Source organism: Trachurus trachurus (assembly GCF_905171665.1).
Source record: "Trachurus trachurus genome assembly, chromosome: 14".
Taxonomy (NCBI): Eukaryota; Metazoa; Chordata; class Actinopteri; order Carangiformes; family Carangidae; genus Trachurus; species Trachurus trachurus.
This window is the reverse complement of record NC_139903.1, coordinates 33196353-33219354: the sequence shown is the minus strand read 5'-3', so window position 1 is coordinate 33219354 and position 23002 is coordinate 33196353. Positions and strand designations below refer to the sequence as shown.

Genomic DNA, 23002 nt, shown 5'->3' with positions numbered 1-23002 from the left:
CACCAGAGGTAGAGACAAGAGACAAAGACAACTGATACCCATGCAGCACTCCATGCATGTTTTTTGATTGTATCAATGATATCATTCTCCTCAACTCCTGAGTGTCCAACTGCCCACGAAAAATATACACACATGGATCCTAAATAAACAGCATCAAATCTCAGGACAGGCAACAGGCCCTTGACTCCTCCAAAACCTACACTGACTGCAGAGCTAAAAGCACAGTTTGACCTTATCATAGCTCATAATCAGAGTGTCTCTCTCACCTCCCAGTCACTTCCTGACAAACTATGAAGGACACCAATCACTTTTTCACATTTACAAAGTATCTGTATGACATTTCCATGGAAGTCTTTCATCCGTCCACATTCAGGAATTCAAAAACCTCAACCCTTTCTATAGAACAATTACACAAAGAAATGTTGAATTTTCCTTTTTATCCAAATGTCATAAGTTTAATAAAATTTTATATTTTCTTTCTTTAATGGTACCTTAATATTTCCCCCTGTGGGTATTCAAGGATTTCCCTTTGATGGTATCTGAAATTCTCCCATTGATGGCACTTTGTAAGATTATTCATAGAATGTAATTTTATTCGTGTTCTTCCAAGATGGTCTTCTTTCCCTTCGATGGTACTTTAAGAAACTCATTCACTTTAGTGGTTGGCCAACCATAGTCTTTTAATGCACATTTTTTTCCATGCAGTGTGTGTATTTCTATGTGTTTTTGTATTTACAATGGTAGGGTAAAGTGGTCCCTTCAAGAAAATCCACTGTCACATGATTGTCACATGATGTCACATGATTGGTTAAATACACCCACCTGTGTACCTTGTGCTTCACACCTCTGATGAAGACAGCGTTGAAATGCGTTGGGTCCTTTTTTATTTATTATTAAAAAATCTCTGCCGTTTTTTTCCTCAGTTTATTGTCACTCATTTTCCCTTGAAGAGCACCTTGAGCTATTCTAAACATTTTTTTTCACCTTTTTTCCTTTGGCCTCTGCAGCACTCCCCATCCCCCTCATTTTTTCTGTCATAAGTTTACTTTTAGACAGGGAAATCCTTAAAACCCCAGTGAACAATCTGATCCAAAGCCTTCTGAGACTGACCAATTTCGCTCTCTTCCTGTTTGCACCATCATCTGCAAGTAGAGCTTTGAGGGACTTTCATCAATATAGCCTATATTTAATCATTATATTGAAAAGGACAGGACCGATGACTCACCCATGGGGAAAACCCATTTCCAATGTTGACAGTTTTAGAGAAATCTTCTCCAACTGACTGACTTTAGTTATTATCATAGAGTTCAGTTAGCACACCTTCCTTTAACTGAATGCTTTTTCAAAAAAATCATTAATAAATTAAAAAAGAAACTAGTCTATGAACCATTCACTCCATGATTTCCACAAGACAGATGTACATGCTATGGACAGGATGGATCTTTTGCTGGTTTCTAACTGGAATCACAACAGCATGTTTCCATTTTGTTGGTCATTTGCCAATTTCTTCCAAAGCAATATCATCTAACTGTAATCTTTTCTTGGTGTGGAGTGGTATTTGCCCCTGCTTGTAGGCATCAGAACACATTGTAAAAATGACTTTCCTCACTAGCATCATTCCATCTTTCTTGCTTAACTCCCCCCTTCATCCTCAAACTCCATATCTGAGAGATATGGAGTCACGAACCCCTGAAAAACCTTAACACACATACTTTCTTGTTCTTTATTTTTTTTACTGCCTGTCAGCACATCCAGCACTCAGCGCTGGTATTATTGATCTCACCACTTTCTCATATACTTTATAAATTTGGGACCAAACTTGTCTGACTGACCCAGAGTGCCACAAAATCACCTCCAGCTTTTCTTTTCACCATCGTTGATAGTTTCCCTTGCTGTTGCCCTACACCATTTATAATAAATAACATTTTCCTGAGGTTTTTACGTGATGTGTTGTAATGCTTGCTTTCTCATCCTCACTGCCTTATCAAACACGTTAAATGATCATTATACTCATCAACAGATCCAGACCGCAATTATTGATTTCTCACAAACCTTCTCCTTTATCAACCTGAAACTCAACCCATTTACCTCGAACAAAATCAAATCTTTAAACTTAGTACCAGGATCCATAATGAAGGTCCTCCCAAACTGACTTTAGACACAAGTTAAATCAAGATGGCATTTTCAGCGATGTGGTACTGTTACTTAAAGCAGAAGTAAGCGATCCGGTCGTTTTGGCTAATGCTGCGTTCCAGGCAGGCTTTTGAAACCGTAAATTACAGCTTCAAGTCACAACTTACGATTTTGTAGCATTCCAGGCAACCCACTCGTGTTTTTCCGATCTGTTTTACCTGTGAAAGTCACTATAACGGCCACTCGTAACTTCAGACCCGTGAAGTCGTACCAGATCGAACTGGTACGACTTCACAGGTCGGAAAAACACGAGTTACGAGTTTCCTTGAACGCACCATAACAGTCCTCGTCCCTACGTCACCACATTCACGCGCATCCCTTGGCTGCACACACAGCCCTGCATGCCGTTCTCTCTCCTCATTGGATAAAAATTGTAGGATACGAGAAAAGTTTTCTCCTCGGCTCAGAGCAGAGCAGAGGGACTGACAGACCCGTGTTTCGGTCCAAACACTCTATGTAAGTGATTGCTGTCGGAAGATATAACTATTTAAGACTTATATTAACACAAATATATCGCTTACTTCTGCTTTAATTCCTCAGTAACTATTTGCATCTCTTATGACTTTCTCACAGTGGATTATGGGCATTAAAATCACCAAGCCACATAACAGGGGACTTGATCTTATTTCCTCATAACCAGGATTAGAGGCTTAGGATTCCAAAAATTAACTAAATTTATTTTCCCCTGAGAACTCCACATTTCTACTCTGAAACACTCAAGGGATAAATCATACTCACAAACTTTTTACTGGGTTTTTAGCAAAGGTCCTGATCAATCAGATCTATCTTTGTACAGACATACAGTATATACTCCAACACATCAAAAATCAGGTTATATCTCAAAGTCCTGGATAATGTTTTCTTTGTTGTGGTCTTGCATTCAAATGAAGGATGCAAACTATTGTATATAAAAAAAAAAATCAACATGATAGATGATGAAACAAAGACCCGCCCACAGGTATTCTCCTAACATTGACTGGACCCCTGCCCCTTCCACTTTCTTTAAGGCTTCTGCATACCAATGTTAATGTCAGTCTCTGACCTCCTGAGCCTGTTTTGCTTTGACAAAAAGTGACAATACACTCTACTAGGTGTAGGATTAGGTTGTAACACTTACCCTTACAATAATGATAAGGGGAACTGGCACAACCCCACGTTACTTCCCCATTTAAACCCTCGGTCCCATAATGCACCTGTGCGCATTACGCACACAACTCACAGCAGATTTTTTTTTTTCATTAATTCATTACAGGTCCGCACCTCCCCGTGCGCAAACAAGGATAATTGATCACTTCCCTGGCCAAATACACAATGAAAAACCTGGGGCGCAATACTGCAAATTAACTACCCCCAGCTCCAATAGCTCTATGGCCAGGCAAAACACAGTGGATCACTACACCCCCCCCCCCCCCCCAGCCAGCGGCTTCATGTCAACAACATTTATGGTGTCCACCTTATCTTTATCAGTTAACCATTTCACACGGTAGTTTACAGGACCGAGCCTCTTCTCTACCCTGACGGGTCCGACCCAGCGGGGGGCCAGCTTGGCAGAGAACTTGGTGGAGGCTTTACACAGCAGATGTGACCTAATCCAAACCAGGACCCCAGCAGCAAAGTGTACCTCTTTGCGCCGAGCATTGTAGTACCTGGCCTGTCTGGCTTTGGCCTTACCTACATGTCTTTCCACCTCCCTCAACAAACACAAAATAACCCGGGCACATGGCAACACAACACGCACCCACCTCAGTAGCACTTGGCACTTTACACCTATTTATTCTTACATTTATTTACTTATAGACATAGATCTCTGGCCTTTTTAGAAATTTTATGTCCTTGTCCTTTTTTTAATCCCAGGCCTGAGTCTTTTTAAAGTGTTTTTCGTTGTGTCTTGTATGTCTTTGTGTGTTCTCTTTTGTTTCTCCACCTGACCTGGCTGGAACAACCGTACAAAAATTCCTATGTGTGCATACACAAATGGCAAATAAAGATTTTGACCTTTGACCTTTGAGTGTAGTGTATGGTATGCAGGTGTGTTGTGTACCAGCCGCTCCAGGGGCCCTTGAAGGCTGCGTCCCAGAGCTAACACAGCAGGGGTCACGCCCGTGGTCTTGTGCACCGCCATGTTGATGGCCAACCGGAACTGAGCAGCGCCACTTTGAGACGGTCAAAAGCACACTACAAGGTTGTTACTTCATATTTCAGGATGTTGTGATCTTTTCCACACTTATTCCCGTGCATGATGCTGTCACATGTCCGTGCCTTTGTCATGGACACAGCAATGTGAAGGTACTCCTTAGATTCTGGCCTGGAAAGACAAACACAGCTGGGTGAGCAGCTCCATTGAAGAGAAGCAACACAGGGCTTTTATTTCCACCTCTCCTGGCTTTAAACCAGTCACTTATTTCCCCTCCATCCCTCTGCTACAGCCACATCAAAACATTCCACAGGGTGAACTGTAAGCAATCTAATCACACGACTCGAGTTAAAACAACACTAGAATACTGATGCTAGTGTGGGTGTAACATTCAGCACTGCAGTTGATCACATGTTAATAAACCTCCTACACTTTACTCCTCACTGTAAACTTCCTATAGAAGCAGAGATGACAGCAATCACCTGACTGATATGAATCATTTTTATTGTTTTTAAACACTTTTTAAACTTTTTAGTGAGCACATTATTTATTATTTATTGAATTATTTACGACAGAATACACGTTTGTCATCATGCCTTAACTTCATGAGCAATTGATCAATCACTAATAATCAACAACTACCAATAATCAAATTGGTCGTTGATGAATCCAACAATTATGTTGCGGTGAAATCAAACTGTCCACATTGTTTCCATCATTTCCTCAATTAATGAAAATACAAAAGTCAAAGGAAGGAAGTGCACTTACATTTATCACTACTACTTCTACTACTACACCCTGATTCACATCTCCTCCCCATGGACACAGCAGCTGAGACTTGTGGGTAATGTAGTATTTGGAGATATATATGAGCTGATTAGTCAGTAACATGACTGTTAGATGATCCAAGGGAGTTTCAGTTTCACTCAGTTGGCTCTGACTGTGTGATGCAGCAACATCTGATTGGTCAGAGGGCATTGAGACCGCTTTCCTCTGTTTCCTTTAAATCTTTTAGAGCAACATCCCCCAGTGAAACCCCGCTGACGTCGTCACTGGAGACCATGGTCTCGTGTAAGGGCGTGGCCTCTTTCTGTTGGGGGGTGGGGCTTTGTCCTGACCTATGAAAACAGACAAACAGTAATCAGTTACCAAAATGATGTATTCATCTAGCCTGACAAGCCAGACTATATCATTAACATGTCTAGTCTGGCAACGACCGGTAGACCTCGGCTCAATCCAGGGGGCGGGATGAAGGCTGTCTTTCAAACTGCCTCTGCACCAATAGGGTAGCGCTACGACCAATCAGAGCAAAGAGCAGGATGACGTTGGCCTGACAAGCCCGACGATATAATTAAAATGTATGTCGTCATTGCGTTAAGCCCGCCCAACAACTGTCTAAACAGATAGAGCGCTGTGATTGGTGAACACAATCGGTGTTCGAGACTAGATTGTATTATATTGTATTATATTGAATTTTTGTGAATATATTGAAGTGTAATTTATATAACCTTGTTTTCACTTTTAGCACTCCCCTCCCCCTTCAGGCTGCACTTGAAAATAAGAATTTTGTTCTTAATTTGCTCGCCTGGGTAAATAAAGGTTAAAGCAGAAGTAAGTGATATATTTGTGTTAATATAAGTCTTAAATAGTTCTATCTTCCGACAGCAATCACTTACATAGAGTGTTTGGTCTGAAACACGGGTCTCTCAGTCCCTCTGCTCTGCTCTGAGCCGAGGAGAAAACATTTATCGTATCCTACAGTTTTTATCCAATGAGGAGAGAGAACGGCATGCAGGGCTGTGTGTGCAGCCAAGGGACGCCGTGAATGTGGTGACGTAGGGACGAGGACTGTTATGGTGCGTTCAAGGAAACTCGTAACTCGTGTTTTTCAGACCTGTGAAGTGGTACCAGTTCGATCTGGTACGAGTTCACGGGTCGGAAGTTACGAGTGGCCGTTATAGTGACTTTCACAGGTAAAACAGGTCGGAAAAACACGAGTGGGTTGCCTGGAACGCTACAAAGTCGTAAGTCGTGACTTGAAGCTGTAATTTATGGTTTCAAAAGCCTGCCTGGAACGCAGCATTAGCCAAAACGACCGGATCGCTTACTTCTGCTTTAAATAAAAAAATTTTTTTTTTAAATGGCTCGTTTCTAGGGTCGCTAGGGTGCTTCTAGATTTCTAGGCTAGTATTCATCATCAGTGAACAGTTGGGTGATAAACAACACTAGACTAGACTAGTGACCCATTAGCATCGGCATCACTCTGCTCCGTGTCAGTAGGGAATGTTAACACTAATGCAACTAGTGAAGGCTAATGTATTTACATTTAACGTTCTCAATTGAAATGACAAATAAGAATGAAAGCAAAAACTATGAGCATGAAAACAGATGATAAATCTCAACAACGATTAAAGGTGTAGTTCAATATTTTGGCAAATTTGCCTATTGCCATAATCCCTATAGTCTTAGCAATAGGTTTATTACCTTTAACTATCGGTGCATGTTGTTTTGAGATCTGCAGGGCAGAGATGCGAGCTGCTCAGCGAACACGCTATGAAATAATAACGTATAATTATGTAACATTACGATGCATGGAGTGAATACCGGGAACTACTTGTGCTTTTGAAATCACTCTTACTTTATTATCTCATAACGTGGTGAATGTGCATGTCACAACCTACTGCTATGACTATAGGGATTATGGCAATAGGAGAATATGCCTTTAAAAGAAGACAGAGGAGCTTCAGATACACACCAGGCAGATTTCACTTAATGGACTGGACAGAGGTTAAAGGTGGTTCCAGATGGAAGAACCCACTGACCCACTTCAAGAGTTTCACCATCAGCAGTAAGTTCAGACCTAAATACTCAAGTTAAGAGTGTTGGCTAGGGTTAACTTATTGCTCGACTGGGTGGAGCTAATACTTGCTCTCATGAGCTAACTGTGTTGGAGGATTTGTTACACAGTATGGGTGTTGTTAATATTCCACCAGTGATGCCAGACTGTCCAGGCCAGAGTTACTCTTGGCCTTTAGCTTCATCTACAGCTTCATGTTCGTCTCATTTGAATTGAACAGGTGCAATATTGACATCCTCAAACAGAGAGCCACTCCCATTAATGAACCTCTCACAGACACTTAGGGGATAGATGAAAAAAAGGGCTGGAACATCATCGTTACCATTAGAATCACCTGTTTTAAAGGAATAGTTCACCCAAAATTCAAATTTCACTCATTTTCTACTCACCCTCATGTCGACTAAGAGCAGTGAGAATTTTCAGAGTCCTCCGTCCCTTCTCTGAGTTACGAGGGGGTCCGCGCAGCAGTATTTGTCCATATAATGGTTGTCAATGGATACCAACTTTCTTCGTCCAAAAAGACACACCAAAAAGCATCCAAATACCTCCATACTGCTCGTCTGTAATGTCCCTCTTGACATGAGAAATTGTTCCGCTGGTCAGTGCAAGTCACGAGAGATTTGCACTGACACAGGAAGAGCAGTGAACTGAGACACTGGGAGCTTCCGCTACAAACAAGCTTAAAATATAGACTTATTTAATTTTTTTCGGAACAATTTCTCATGTCGGGGCTTCAATACAAGAGGGACATTACAGACGAGCACTATGGAGGTATTTGGATGATTTTTGGTGTGTCTTTTTGGACGAAGAAAGTTGGTATCCATTGACAACCATTATATTGACAAATACTGCTGCGCGGACCCCCCCCCCCCCCCCCATAACTCAGAGAAGGAACGGAGGACTCTGAAAATTCTCACAGCTCTTAGTTGACATGAGGGTGAGTAGATAATGAGTGAAATTTGAATTTTGGGTGAACTGTCCCTTTAATTAAAGAGTTCAAATCTGTGAAATGAGCCCACCCCCACCCACTACTAAAGCTAACTGTTAGTTGTTAGCTCACCATTTCTCTTCCACATCATCAATGGTGTCAGGCAGTGGGACATTGAGCGTCTCTGGCAGGAAGCAGGCGAAGCATCCGGCCAATACTGCTGCTCCCCCATACACAATACTGGGTAGAGCAGGGAGGACCTGGGGAATGGAGTCCATCACCAGAGTTAATGCTGATGATACCATTCTGTACATTAAGACTCATTAAAACAAGAGCTGTGACTTTCTTACAGAGTCAGAACTGTAGGAATGACACACGTGTGATGATAATTTCAGGGTTCATTTACTGTCATTCTGAAACGTTTTTTCACATGAAGACAGCAAAATTCATTCGTACTGATGTCATGTGATGTCATCACACAGTATGAACATTATTTTGGTTTAGTTAAGTTTGCATCAGAAACAATACCTCATCTAAAATGAGGACAGCTGGAGCCGCCATGCTGCCGATTCTCGCCATGGTCGAGACAAAGCCCATTCCTGTCTGCCTGAAAACACACACACACACACAGGTGATCAATACACTGATTCATAGATTGTCATGAGTTGAGCTCTGACCCAATGTAAAAATACTGACATATACAGCTCTGGAAAAAATTAAGAGACCACTCCCAAAATGATCAGTTTCTCTGGTTTTACTATTTATAGGTATGTGTTTGAGTAAAATTCAATTTTTTGTTTTGTTTTATTCTATCAACTACCGACAACATTTCTCCCAAAATTGAAAAACAATATTGTCATTTAGAGCTTTTATTGGCTAATGACTAAACTAGTCTAAATAACAAAAATATAGTCTTACTCAAAGTCTTTTCAGACCTTGAATAATAATAATAATGCAAAGAAAACATGTTCATATTTATTCCTAAAGAACACAGCAAGGATATTTTAACTCAGGAAGAGTTTATAAATCAGATTTATCAGTTATAAATCAAGAAACATTTGTGAAAGTGTGCTCTCTTATTTTTTTCCGAAACAAATAAGAGACCACTTTCACAAAATGTTTCTTAAAAGCATCTCTACAAGTACGACAGTCATTATTTTCTTTTCCTGAGTTAAAATATTCTTGCTGTGTTCTTTAGGAATAAATATGAACATGTTTTCTTTGCATTATTATTATTATTCAAGGTCTGAAAAGACTTGATATTTTTGTTATTTAGACTAGTTTAGTCATTAGCCAATAAAGCTCTAAATGACAATTTTTTTTTTTCAATTTTGGGAGAAATGTTGTCGGTAGTTGATAGAATAAAACAAAAACAAAAAAATAGAATTTTACTCAAACACATATAGTAAAACCAGAGAAACTGATCATTTTGGGCGTGGTCTCTTAATTTTTTCCAGAGCTGTATATATAATCAATCAATATAATCAATACAATCAAATGACTATAAAATACACAGTAATATTTTTAAACATTTAAATGGAGCACAAACAGGACTTGAACCAGCAGCCTCCATCTCACCTGATGACGGTGGGGTAGAGCTCTCCTGTGTACAGGTAGACGGTGGTGAAGGACGCCGAGGTGAAACCTTTACCAAGACACGCCAGGGTGGTCCTGACGGTCTGCATGTCTGTTTTTGGGGGGTGAAGGGTTAGGTTGATATCATTGTGTGTACCATATGTATTGTGGGAATTTTGTGTACTTGTCACCTGAGGGGACGAAGATGTTGGCAAAGATGATCAAGGCTGACAGGAAGAGACAGGTAGCCTGAGACACCCGCCTCCCGAGGTAAGACAGCATGCCGAGAGCCATTAGTTTGGCAGGAAAGTCTACAGCTCCGAAGATGATCTGCATCAGGTAGATGTTCACCTGGAACAACAACTCAGACTGAAGCAGCCAATCCACCACTTTATTTTCCCATGATCCATTGCGTCACACCACAACGGAAGTCGGTTTTAGTAGCATTCTAGCGAACTGGTAGCGTTAGCCACCGGTGTAGGCAGGCGCGGATTAATGCACAGGCTGACCTAGGCTGCAGCCTAGGGGCCCCGCGTGTGGAAGGGCCCCGGGATTGGTCAGATTAGGCTATGTGGTCACGGAGCCGCAATGTTAGAGAAAAAACAGCGGAGCCCGACAGCAGAGCGCAAAGTGGGAGAAAGAAAAAAGAGACCAACAACTAGCCTATAACTGAGATCCATATGGGCCAAAACGGACTCAATCACCTGTCTCTGGTCACCTCCACTGAGAGTGAGTTACATCATGATGAGCCAAAGTTACACGATTATACGGGGGCGATCGTTCATTTGTAGAAGGATATTGTTGTTGTTGTTGTTGTTGTAAAGAGCTGGGTTACATGCCGTTTTTTTTTTCTTTTTCTTTTTTCAATTGCCCGTTCATTCGGCAGGGCAGGGGGCAGAAACACTGTGCACCAGTGTTATGATGTGAAGGATGTGTTTTTGCTCCTCATGTTCCCAGAGAACTTGTTCTACCTTTGTTGTAGCGCTGCTCCCGCTGCCGTCCTCTTTTTTTTTTTTTTAGCTGCCGTCCTTATTCGCGCTAATGTTTAAATCCCACCGTCACATGTTTTTTTTTTTTTTTTTTTTTTTTACCCTTTATGAACAACCGTATAGGCCTGCTGTCTCTAAACAATAGAGAAGACAAATATGCAAGAATAGAAAGTCTCTAGAGAAACGTATCCGAATCAAATCCGTTTGCAGTGCCTTTCTTGTTCTCTAGACCTTAGCTATTAGGCTTAGGCTATTGGTTCAGTTATTCACACACGAGTCCTTCATACAGGGCCGGCCCTAGGATTTTGGTGGCCCTAAACATGATCTTGTTTGTGGCCCCCAAAACACTCCAAATGCAAACACCAAATCACACACACTGCTTACAACTGAATGGACAGACACACACAGACATCCTCTGAGGTCTGAGACCAATTTCTTGACTTTTACTTATTTTCTTAACCCTCTAGGCCCCAGAGTTTATTTAGGAAAACATTAAGTTTGGATTTCAAGATTTCACAAGGCTGTAGCTTGCAAGTGGTGAGGGATAAATCTATGGTGTAAATGAGAAAAATATTCATAATGACCTAAAGTTTGTGATTGGAGTAAATTTACTCATCTAATTTGCATATTGTGACGTCACCAGGTGGCAGCCACATTGGATTACGTGACTTTCAGTAAAACTTAAAAAAATATTTCTTTCTGTACATTTACAGTCTGCCACACGGGGACACACACGGTGTTTCTCAACACCTGAAGATCCCTTCCTGTTCAGCTTCGAGCTGCGGGAGCCCCTGAAAGAGGAGTGGCTGCGCTCCAGTCAAACTATTTTTTTCTCAGATATTTTGCTTAAAAACACACCCACAAATGACGTCAGGATTGAAACTGAGTGTGTTCGCCACCAGATGGATTTGTATGGATTTGGTACCTTCCTGATCATACCCCCCCCTCCCGCCGCACGTACCCTTATTAGCTTTATATGCCGCTGCTGCTGCATAAGGGGGCCCCATAGAAAGAATAGCCTAGGGGCCCATGACTACCTTAATCCGCCTCTGGGTGTAGGCACCAAATGTGGGGGCTCCGGGCTGCCAAAACCGTTTTGACTAAATCTGATGTTTGTTAAGTCTATAAAACGAATTATTGAACAAACATTACTATTTCTGTGTGCACGTTTTTGTAATTAATCATGGTTATCATAGTTGTTAGCTTTGCTGCTGCTGAGCAGCAAACATCAGGACGTCAGCTGTTAAAACCCTCCCGTTGTCGGACACGACATGAAACTACTCCAGTTAGCTCAGTCATGTTGTAACTAGGATATCCGCTGGAAAAAATATTTTTTTCATGGGCCGTTTGAGTTATTGTTTATTGACACTGCTAACGGCTAACAGCTAACGGTTAGCCCAGCTAATCTAAAATGTTTGTTCAACAATTCTTTTTATAGACTTCATAAACATCAGAGTAGTCGCAACGGTGATATAGTGACGTGAAAATGTGACATAAAGCTAAAAACTCGTCCGTATTGTTCTCATTAAAATTACGTGATGATTATAAATAAAGTCATCACGGCCAATGTCTATCAACCAGTCTATGCTATCAACAATACAGTAACGGTGGAATGGAGTGTCATGGCGACACCCAGCGTCATTCTCTGGAAAGTGGTGGATAGGAGGAGATGTTCTCCTCTCCATCCTTCTGCCTGTCAGGAATTTGAACCTCAGGTATCAGGAAGGTAACATGTGAAGGAAGTTTATCTAGCATGTGGAATTGATGCTAATCAGTTGACTAACCCCAAATTTCTGCAGGTCCATGGCCAAACCATAGTATGCAAAACTAGTAGAGAACCTGTAGACAGGGAGACAGATTGGGAAGGTAGGTGAGCAGGAAGACACATGTTGTGGGAATAAACAAGAAAGGAAATGAACACAGAATGAGAAGAGGTGAGTAGAGATGACTGTTCTCTGACCAGACAGCTACCAGACAGATGGAGATACGTCTCATCCCTCTGGACCTCAGCAGGTCGTACGCTGTGAAAGACTGACGGCTCGACTCAATCTCCTTTTTCATGTGGGAGTTCAGCACCTGCAGGTAGACAGACATACAGACAGGTAGACAGGCAAACAAACAGACGGGTAAAGAGACTGCAGGCAGACAGAGCAGGTACCTCCAGTGTTAACTTGTTGACCATCTCTGGTTTTCCGTTAATTCGAGCAACTCTGTGAAGACTCTTCAAGGCATCCTCAGAGCGACGCTTCAGGACCAACCACCGGGCCGACTCCGAGTACCACCTGTCCAAGCAGAGAAAAGATAGACAGGAAATCAGAGAGAAGACGGATCAGAACCACCTGAGCAATCAGACAGAAGATTGATATTTACTGACCAACTGTAGGCAAAGAACAAGAACTGAGGAGCACAGACAACCACCTGCAGCTTCCTCCAGTCCCTCAGCCAATAGGCCAACCCCGCCAGGATCATCTGACCAAACGTGAAGAAGAAGGAGGTGAGCGTGCCCACCAAGGTCCTGGCTTTAGTTGGGATCCACTCCACCTCTTAAGACCCACAGAGAGAGAGAGAGAGAGAGAGAGAGAGAGAGAGAGAGAGAGAGAGAGAGAGAGAGAGAGAGAGAGAGAGAGAGAGAGACAGGTTGCTCAAAGAATCATTATCATTTTTTTCCCCGTCAGAGCCAGTAGAAATGACAGACAGACAGACAGTAGCTGTGTCCCAGTCCAGCCGCTGCATCCTGCATTTGTAGGCAGGTAACACCACAGTGTCCCGACAAGGCCTGTCCCAGTTTGAAGGAGGACGCACTGCACCTATCCCAAGATTATTTGCGCAGTTATTATTAGCCACCTAGCATGCTAGCGTGAGCGTACCTGTGTTCCCCGGGTTCTATGTTCCCCCATAGGGGAATATAGGACCCTCTTTTTGAGAAAGGGTCCTATGTTCCCCGTTTTTCCACAAAAAGGGTCCTATGTTCCCCGGTCGCAATGCATACTGGGGAACATAGGACCCTTTTTTCTAAAAAAAAAATCCTATGTTCCCCACTGTTGCTGGTCGATGGACTCTCTCTACTTATCTGGACTCTCTATCTATCTGGCCTGTCTAGCCTCTACCTGGTCTTTTTACTAAACTTAACCAACTCCTTTCTTCAGCCTAAACCCAACCAATGGTACAATTAGCCTACACTTCTCACTCAAAGTCACAACTCAACTTCTCACTCAAAAATATCCCAAAATCTGCAAAGTCACAACAGGTATGGGTACAAAAATTGCATGTTCCCCAGATCCTTTTGGGGAAAAGTGGGGAACATAGAACCCTTTTTCTAAAAAAGGGTTAGTCCCCGGTCTGGACACAGAGGGGAACATAGGACCCTTTTGTAGAAAAAGGGTTCTATGTTCCCCAGTCCCATACAAAGTGGGGAACATAGGACCCGGCTATCGGAACATTGAGGTGGCTCTATGCTGTTGCCATGGTAGCCCCGCTCTGTGGCCGGCATGGAAGCGTGGTCACCCGCTGAAGGTGTGGCCTTTTATTTTTGTTGCTCAGCTGCAATCACTCGTCACAACTTGCCTTTTTGCTTTGATGGCGTCATACCTACTGCCATGTCTCTCTGTATACACTGGCACCACCAGGATTACGGCAGCCAATCAGCGCTGAGTGACTGACAGCCAGAGACTTGGGATTTCTCATCTCGAGCGACGACCGATCTTTCACTCTGTCGTGACATTAGGACATTGATTGTGTTTGGACACAATCGGGTAATGCTCCGAAGGTTAGACCGTCCCATTAACGGCTGACACGGCCTTCAGAGGAGCTTCTAGAGCCGTTGCCTCCGTAGACCTCAATAGGCTGGGTCCCCCGAAGGATCCAGCCCCAGAATTGGGACACAGCTAGTCAGACAGACAGACAGACAGACGGACAGCAGACAGACAGACTTGATTTATGCTTCTGCATCAGGTTGACGGCATACCCCCTCAGAGCCTTCTGTGGCGCCATGAACCCCTACACCCTCGCCTGATGTGCACCTACAAAAAATGTCAAAAGCATGCAGACCACAAGGGCTGTGAGTGGTCCTCTCAGAACGTCATTTCCAGGATCTTCCGACAGTTTCTCCTTCATCCTAGCGTAGTGTTGTTACCAAAAACACTCTTTTTTCTTCGGTCTCCATGTTTCACTGTGTCCAGAAGAATGAAGCAGGAAGATTAAGAACCCTCCTGAAACCACACACCCACTAGCTGCACAGCGACGTGTTCCCTCAACACAGAACATCAAAATGTGCACAATGGCAACGAAGCAGCGGGGTGCTTACAGCGTGGAGTTGATGCAGAAGCATAAACCAGGCTCCAGACAGACAGAGAGGTGAACTGATAGATATACTCAGTGACACTCCATTGAGGATGACCCCAGACACCGCCATCCCACTCAGAAACCTAAAGATGCAGTAGGCAGCGTATGTAGGAGAGAGGGCAGAGCTACAACCAAGTATGCCAAGCTGCAGATATGACCAAATAAGGACAGACCGCCTCCCAAACCTGAGGGGACACAGATAGAGGACATCGGAGCTAAAACATGGAACTCTACATGAAGACATCATGCTGGTGGACATATGAAGAGGTGAGTTGTACTTGTCCGACAGGCCACCGTAGACGATGGCTCCTGTTAGGACTCCGCCCATGTAGATAGTCTGAATCATCTGTTTGAGAGGTCGCAGAGAACAGACTAGCTCCCACTGTGAGACAGACATATTCAGGGACACAGACAGCACAGAATCATTAAAGGGATAGTAGCATTTTTTAAAAGGGGGTTGTAGGATCTACAAATAGCCCCTAAGTACTTTAATTGCAGTAGAAGACTCTCTGCACTCCTCCCGTTAGCAACGCCAGCCCATCCCTGCCCAGAGATTTACAACATACAGTGTTGTGAACAGACCCAAAGATTATTTTTTTTTGTTTTTTTCTCAGGTAAAACCTCTTTTAGGCCACGAAAATAGGCCGTTTCTTTGGGTCTGTTCACAACACTGTATGTTGTAAATCTCTGGGCAGGGCTATGGGCTGGCGTTGCTAACGGGAGGAGTGCAGAGAGTCTTCTACTGCTATTAAAGTACCTAGGGGCTATTTGTAGATCATACAACCCCACTTTAAAAAAAATGCTACTATCCCTTTAATAACCTTATTAACATTCATTAACGCAAGAAAGTTTTTCTTCTGTTACCTCAGAGACGGTGGTGGCCAGGAACTCGGAGCGGTCGAAGGTCCACCCATCCAGACACTCTTCAGTCTGTAGCTGACTTGTGTTAGTTGAGCTGTTAGCGCTTAGCAGATGCCACTGAGGTTCCACATACCTGCACAACAGCAGGTGGAATAGGAAGTGAGGTTAGAGGAAGTGGTAACACTTTACTTGAATAGGTATTCATAAGATTGACATAACACTGTCATAATCATGACATAACAGCTGTCATAAACATCAATGAATACTTATGACAGCTGTCGTTAAGTGTCATTCGGTAAGTTATGTCACTTTTAATGCAAAGTTGACATTGTTTGAGATGTTTTTGTTCTGACAACTTGACATAAAGACAATTTAAACTGTCATAGCAGACCTAATTGCCAAACTTTAAAAAATTATGTCAAGTTCTCATAACAAGGACATCTCAAATAATGTCAACTTTGCATCAAAAGTGACATAACTTACCGAATGACACTTAACGACAACTGTCATAAGTATTCATTGATGTTTATGACAGCTGTTATGTCATGGTTATGACAGTTTTATGTCAATCTTATGAATACCTATTCAAGTAAAGTGTTACCGAGGAGGAGGAAGTTTATTCATTGACACAGTAAAACTTGGAGAGCAAAAAGAAGCATCACCTCCTGCAGCGGTCCAGTCTATTTCCTGAAGGGTCCAGAGGGATGAAGGCTTTCACAAGCTGAAACAACCAATCACATGGTCAGATTACCTGCTGGAGAGAAAGGTTACCTGCATGGTGGCCAGACAGATTACCTGTTGCTGAGACAGATTGTAGAAGCTGTGATTGGCCGGCAGACTGCAGTGGTGGGCGGGGATTCCGGAGACAAAGTTGTTGAGCAGGTTCTGACTGGCCATCATCAGACCAGGGAAACTGATCAGGGTCACATGGAGCCACTGATACCTGCCAAAACCACCCACCTCACCGTGGCAGGAGGGTGGGGGTGGGGGGTAGATGGGGTTTGGTCACACATCTGCATCACACATCTGGTTTACCAGGCTAGGTGGGTTCAACTGAAGTTAGTTTACATGACTGTCATGTCAATGACACTGTTAAAGCAGAAGTAAGCGGAATGTCTGTGTTAACGTGCCAACCACGTAATTTCTTGTTTTTCGTTCCCATGTGTTGAGTGCCAAAAACGAGATTTTAAGTTTTTTGCTTCTTTTTTTTTATTATGAAACTAGACACTTTAACACACCTGATGTGTAAATTTGGGGACTCTATGACGAGTAGAACTGAAATAGATGACGATCAAAGTCTCATGACAGCTCATGATCTGGAAGTTTTTATCATAACTCGGCTTTTGCAAACGAAGTTCTGCATGTGGATGCAGCAGCTGCTCTGCTCTCACCCGCGAGGCTCCAGCAGCTCGGAGCCGAAACAGGAAGCTCTCAGCCGACAGTCCCGCCCGGTCTTCACCTGGAGCAACACCGTGTCCTCCCCAAGGTCCTCCCGCCGTAAAATGTGATGATCCCTCGGTCAAAGCAGGCCGGCATCACCGACCCGTAACACAGAAGGACCCCGACCACCGGTGGGGCCGGTCTTCCCGACCTGCTGTGGCCGAGAGACCATCACATTCCGGTGTTCCCGACCTGCTGTGGCCGAGAGACCATCCCATTCCGCGGCGAGAGGCTGTGACACAGCACGGTGCGTCTGTGTTATTGTTGTTTTCAGTGGTGCCCCCCCCCCCCCCCCCCACCCCCACCCCTGATGGTGGTTTTGTGAATACAACAACAATTGTTGTATATATTTATCTTACACGAGCCCTTTGATCCAGAAATGCCAGTGTCAGGAGAGCGACAGACACAAACAGCGCACCTTTCATAAAAGACGCTCTATCTCCTTTTCTAGAAAAAAAGCATTTTGGTGAAACCCAGCCATGTTTAGCTTGACTTTTCTCAGGAACGGAGGCTCGTAGAAACAAACGGTTTAGGGCCATTTGAAGCATAAAGTTTCACCTTTCAAATGAGCCACAGTATGTGTTGGTGGCAATAATATAGAATACACTGTGGCTCTACAAAAATCGCCAAAAATTGTCTAAATTGCCGTACACTTGACTAAAACTTTGGAAAGGAGCGCGGCACTCAATGAGTTAAGATAAGTCTTAAATAGTTGTATCTTCCGACAGCAATCACTTACATAGACTGTTTGGTCTGAAACACGGGTCTGTCAGTCACTCTGCTCTGCTGTAAGCCGAGGAGAAAACTTTTATTTTATTTCCTTGTATCCTACAAGCTTTATCCAATGAGGAGAGAGAACGGCATAAAGGGGCGGTCCTCTCTGTGTGTGATGCCAAGGGATGCACGTGAATGTGGTGACGTAGGGACGAGGACCAATAGATCCACGACGAGGGCGGGGACTGCTAACTCCATCGGCTGACAAGAAGTCAGAAAAACGACCAGATCGCTTACTTCTGCTTTAAGAAACAAAGTAATCAGATTACATTTAGATGCTGTTACACAATTGCATTACACAGTGATCAGATTACACGATCCAGTAATCAGATTACAGTTGACAGTTGTAAACTCACCTCGTCCAGCAGGTCGGAGAAGCCCATCCCTCTCTATTTATCTGAGTTCAAAAAATCTCTTCTTTCTATCTGTCTGAGTGTTTTCTTGGACAGCTGCTGTAGCTGCTGTGGTCTGCAGCTGCACCACAGCTGTTTGTTCAATTACAATAATAATAGATTAATACTAATATGCACTTTCAGGTTTGAGTTTTGGTTCCATAAGAACGAACCTGAGAACAAAACAACACAATTATTTAGTTAGTTCCTCTTTGAAAACTACAACCTGTGGACCACCAGAACTTCCTCCATAACTTCCCAGACCTCCTGTGAGTGCAGACTCGGGGGCTGATCCACATCAGTGTGATTCTCCCCAACTCAGCACGTTTCACACAACTCTAAAAAAGGGAAATATTTGCATGGAGTCTGGTGAGAGTTCTTAACGGATTAGGGCTGCATGGAAACAGTGAAAAGAGGCTTTCAACATACCTACAGTCTGCAGCTGCCGGGGTGGACGAGTGGAGAGGCGGTGGGATGAACAGTACGGATGTGGAGAGGAGGCGCAGCAGATGACCAACGACTGGACATTAATAAGTGACTTTAAAAAAGACTCTGTGGTTGTGTCCTGTCCTGCTGTCTCCTTCTCTCTGCAGAGACATGACCCCCCCCCCCCCTCCTACTCCTCTGTTTTGATTGGCTCGACAATGATTTGTTGTTCAGTTAACGGTTGATGTCTCTCCCTTTCTCCTTCTCTCTCCCTCTTCAGTCTTCAGTCTGATGTTGAAGATCAATAAATCGATAGTAAAAACAGTTAATATTAACCCTATACTGCACACATTTCGATTATGCATGATAAAAATGACGCCATACCATTGTATATACACACAAATACAAATATATACTGTATATATCCATGTACAGATCATCAGACAATGCTTTGAAAGCAGTGCAACATCATAAAAATAAACTATCTATCATGTAAAAAGAGAGAGAACACTTGTACTTACTTGAACATATTATAACATACACTGATGAGGCATAGCATCATGACCACCTTTCTAATATTGTGTTGTACCCCTTTTTCTGCCAAATACACAACAAACTGCTGCACTGTGTATCCTGCAGCTTTCTATCTGAAGCAGCATGAACTTGTCTGAGCAACAGGAGCCGGTCTGTTGGATGGGAGCACACGGGCCAGCCTTCTCTCCCCCACGTGTATCAATGAGCCTGTGGCCGCTTCACCACTCTTCCTTTCTTGGACCAACTTTTGATAGATCCTGACCACTGCAGACCGGGAACAGCCCACAAGAGCTGCAGTTTTCACACGAGAGACCCAGTCGTCCTTGGAGAACTGGATCGGATCCTTATGCTGAACATTTTTCTGCTTCTAACATTCACATCAACTCTGAGTACAACAAGTTCACCTGCTGCCTAATATATCCCACCTACTAACAGGAGCCATGATGGAGTGTTATTCAGTGTTATTCACTTCACCTGTCAGTGCTCAGAATGTTAGGCCTGGGTGTATACTGTGTAAATTGATACATTATGTGGGCTGCACTAGATTTTATTCAGTGTGACACTGAAAACTGAACACTTTTTTTTTTTTTTTTTTTTAAAGTATATTTTTGGGCGTTTTTGCCTTTATTTGATAGCACAGTGAGATAGACAGGAAAGAGGGAGGCGGAGAGAGGGGGAATGACATGCAGGAAAGGTCTGCCCGACGCGGGATTCGAACCGGGGACGCCTGCGTTGAGGACTGTAGCCTCTACATGGGGCGGCCGCCTTAACCACTGCTATGCACCGCCCCGAAAATTGAACACTTACTCTGTGTCACTGTCCTCACTTTCAGATGGGATCTGTCTAACATGCTCATCCCTGTCTTTCCTTCCATAAAACAGTTTTTTGTCCATAGTCAACATGTGTGAAAATGTGTTATTTCAAATGGGCAAAAACACATGCAATAATGTGATTACCCCTCCAAAACAATGTTGACAAAGACACTCTCAAAAAGTATCCCTTAGGGCACAACATTGCCTTAAGGCAAGAAATAAAAAAGCCTCAATTTCTGAACAAACTAGATGAAAAACTTGATAAAAACTTGACAAAGTGCTCATAGCACCTTTAGGCACACTACGATAAAAAAAAAAAAATCAGATTAGTCTAATCAGTAGTCTAAAACAGGGGTTCTCAACTCTCACTCTGGGCTCCACATTTTCCCATGGTCATTAAGTCGCGACCCACTTTTATAGAATTCAAACCAAGAATTTTTTTTAAGCCTTTAAAAACTCCTTTTGCTCTTTATTGAGCAAAGTGCATTTCAGAGCACATGAATGAAACTGAGGAGTTACCATGACAACTGCATGTACGGAAATGAATAAAAAGATATCAAACTGCACAAAATGGAGACCAACAAAACAATATATTTGACTTCTAATGCATCTCTGCATTCAGAACATATTCACAAAAGTGAAGCAATATCAAATTGCACAAAATAAAGACCCACAAAACAAAACAAGATTCACTGCATTCAGGCCACATTAATAAGAAACTGATATATTTGCATTCAGAGCAAATAATAAGAAAGTGAGGAGGAGCATTACAACTGCATGTGTTCACGTGACCCGTGCCTTTCAAAAGAAGTTATTTTTCAAAATAAAAGACATGTCCAACATCAGATGTGCATTAAATATTTACTTTTTTGACCAGCTGTCCGCGACCCATCCAGAACGACCCACCAGTTGAGAACCACTGGTCTAAAAGATCTTACCTTAACATCATGTAGGCCTCTTCCCGAGTCCCTAGGACTCTCCAGACCTCTTCCAGGCTTTTCCAGACCTCCTCCAGGTCTCTTGGGGGTCTGATTAAAGTTTGTTTTCATGTTCTCGCCTCTTGCTGAGTTTTTCTGTCCTGGAATTTGTCCGACTGAGTTTGAGTCAACAAACTTTTTAGGGTTCAGGACAACAAAGTCAACACACAGATGCTCATCGCACCATGCCCCCTCCCCTCCTGAAACAAATGCTCTCAAGACAAAGAGCATTTTATAATGTTTTATGTTAATTAGAATTGAGTGTGGATCAGTTTTAATGTGAAACCTTGAGTAAGTATTAATTGTGTTTTCTTGTGTGTTCATGTTGGTCTGAGTCTGAACGTGCTCACCTTGTCAGCCATGCTGTATGCTGGTGTTTACAGCTTGTGTAAGTCTTAACACCACCCAGATCAGTTTGAATGACCCATTTTAGTTGCTGTAAAGCGGAGACATGTTGCTCCATCAGTGATTAGCCAGGTACACCACCTCATGGTGACTCAACATGTCCTTCGCTTGAGCATTAACTACACAGTTAAACCCTTCAATCATTGTCAGATTGTCTGTTAACACCTTGGGACAAGACCTCGGACATGAACATCTACCATGTTTTACTAGCCCGTTATCAACCTGACAACTGCAAAACTAACTCTATTCAACTTTTCACTACAGTCATCTGGACAAATGTAGTCATCCACAAAATCAGACCATCATGTCCATTAGAGCCAACCTTCAATCTAAAAGCATCATCATTAACAAAGTAGTGTGGTACACACACTACTTCCATAAAAAAATCAACCTTCTTACAAATTCTATTTTTTAATCTTTTCATACCTATTTCAGATTTCAACCCTTCAACTGTTTCACTTGAAATATGCAGGATTTCTACATTTTCTTCTACTTTTTTTTATTTTTATTTCTACTGTTAAATGTTCTACTTTTACTCTTCATTTATTGTTTCATCTATATAAGTAATGGTTCAACCATATTTTCAAGCTGTCAGTTTTAAATATATTTGAGTAGACTTAAGCTTTTCAATTTCTTCATACTAATTTTCAACAATTCAAGTAATTTCCAACCATTTGATACAAAATCAACCTCCTTCTTTAAAGTCTTACTTTTTAATCTATTCTCAGCTATTGCTTCAGCTATGTTAGTTTCAGTAAATCAGTTTTCTTTACTTTCAGGTTAGCTGCAGATTTCAACTCTTTGAAATCTTCAACTGTTTCACTTACATAAGCAGGCAGGATTTCTACATTTTCTTCTACCTTTTTAACATTCCTACTGCTTTTACCCCTAAAGGCATTCATCAGCTTACAAGTAGAGTAGAGAATACTTTATTCATCCCGAGGAGGGAAATTCATATTAGTGTAGTAGCTCACATGACAATGACACAAAAAAGAAAGAAAGATGGAGCAGGGTCGCCAGATGGAGCAGGGCCGCTGGATGGAGCAGGGCCGCCGGATGGAGCAGGAACCGCCGGGTGGAGCAGGAACCGCCGGGTGGAGCAGGAACCGCCGGATGGAGCAGGAACCACCGGGTGGAGCAGGGCCGCCGGGTGGAGCTGGACCGATGGTGAAGAGGCAGCTGGGTGGATCAGGATCATTGGTGGAGGGGCCAAATCATTTTGCCTATCTGCCCCACTACTATATTCCTCCATCTTGCAGCAAGGAGAGAGGAGCCGTCCACCACCGCTGCTTTCCTGGTCAGTCAAGGTGCCATGAAGTGGATGATCCAGGCCGTCCAGAATTGCCTCCTCCTTCTTCAGTGCT

The 23002-nt window shown here is 42.9% G+C and overlaps 1 protein-coding gene across 1 annotated transcript; it reads right to left on the bottom strand.

The window, feature by feature from the left end:
* Nucleotides 1–8240: 8240 nt before the first annotated feature.
* On the bottom strand, nt 8241–18475 carry oatx (organic anion transporter X; the record flags this gene model as incomplete). The annotated part of the gene is made up of 14 exons (XM_083986320.1): nt 8241–8372; nt 8641–8719; nt 9691–9799; nt 9879–10038; nt 12461–12515; nt 12637–12752; nt 12835–12958; nt 13051–13219; nt 15048–15202; nt 15296–15399; nt 15882–16011; nt 16541–16599; nt 16650–16838; nt 18449–18475. 14 exons carry the CDS (start codon nt 18473–18475, stop codon nt 8241–8243), a joined length of 1608 nt encoding a protein of 535 aa, XP_083842446.1.
* Between the last annotated feature and the right edge of the window lie 4527 nt (nt 18476–23002).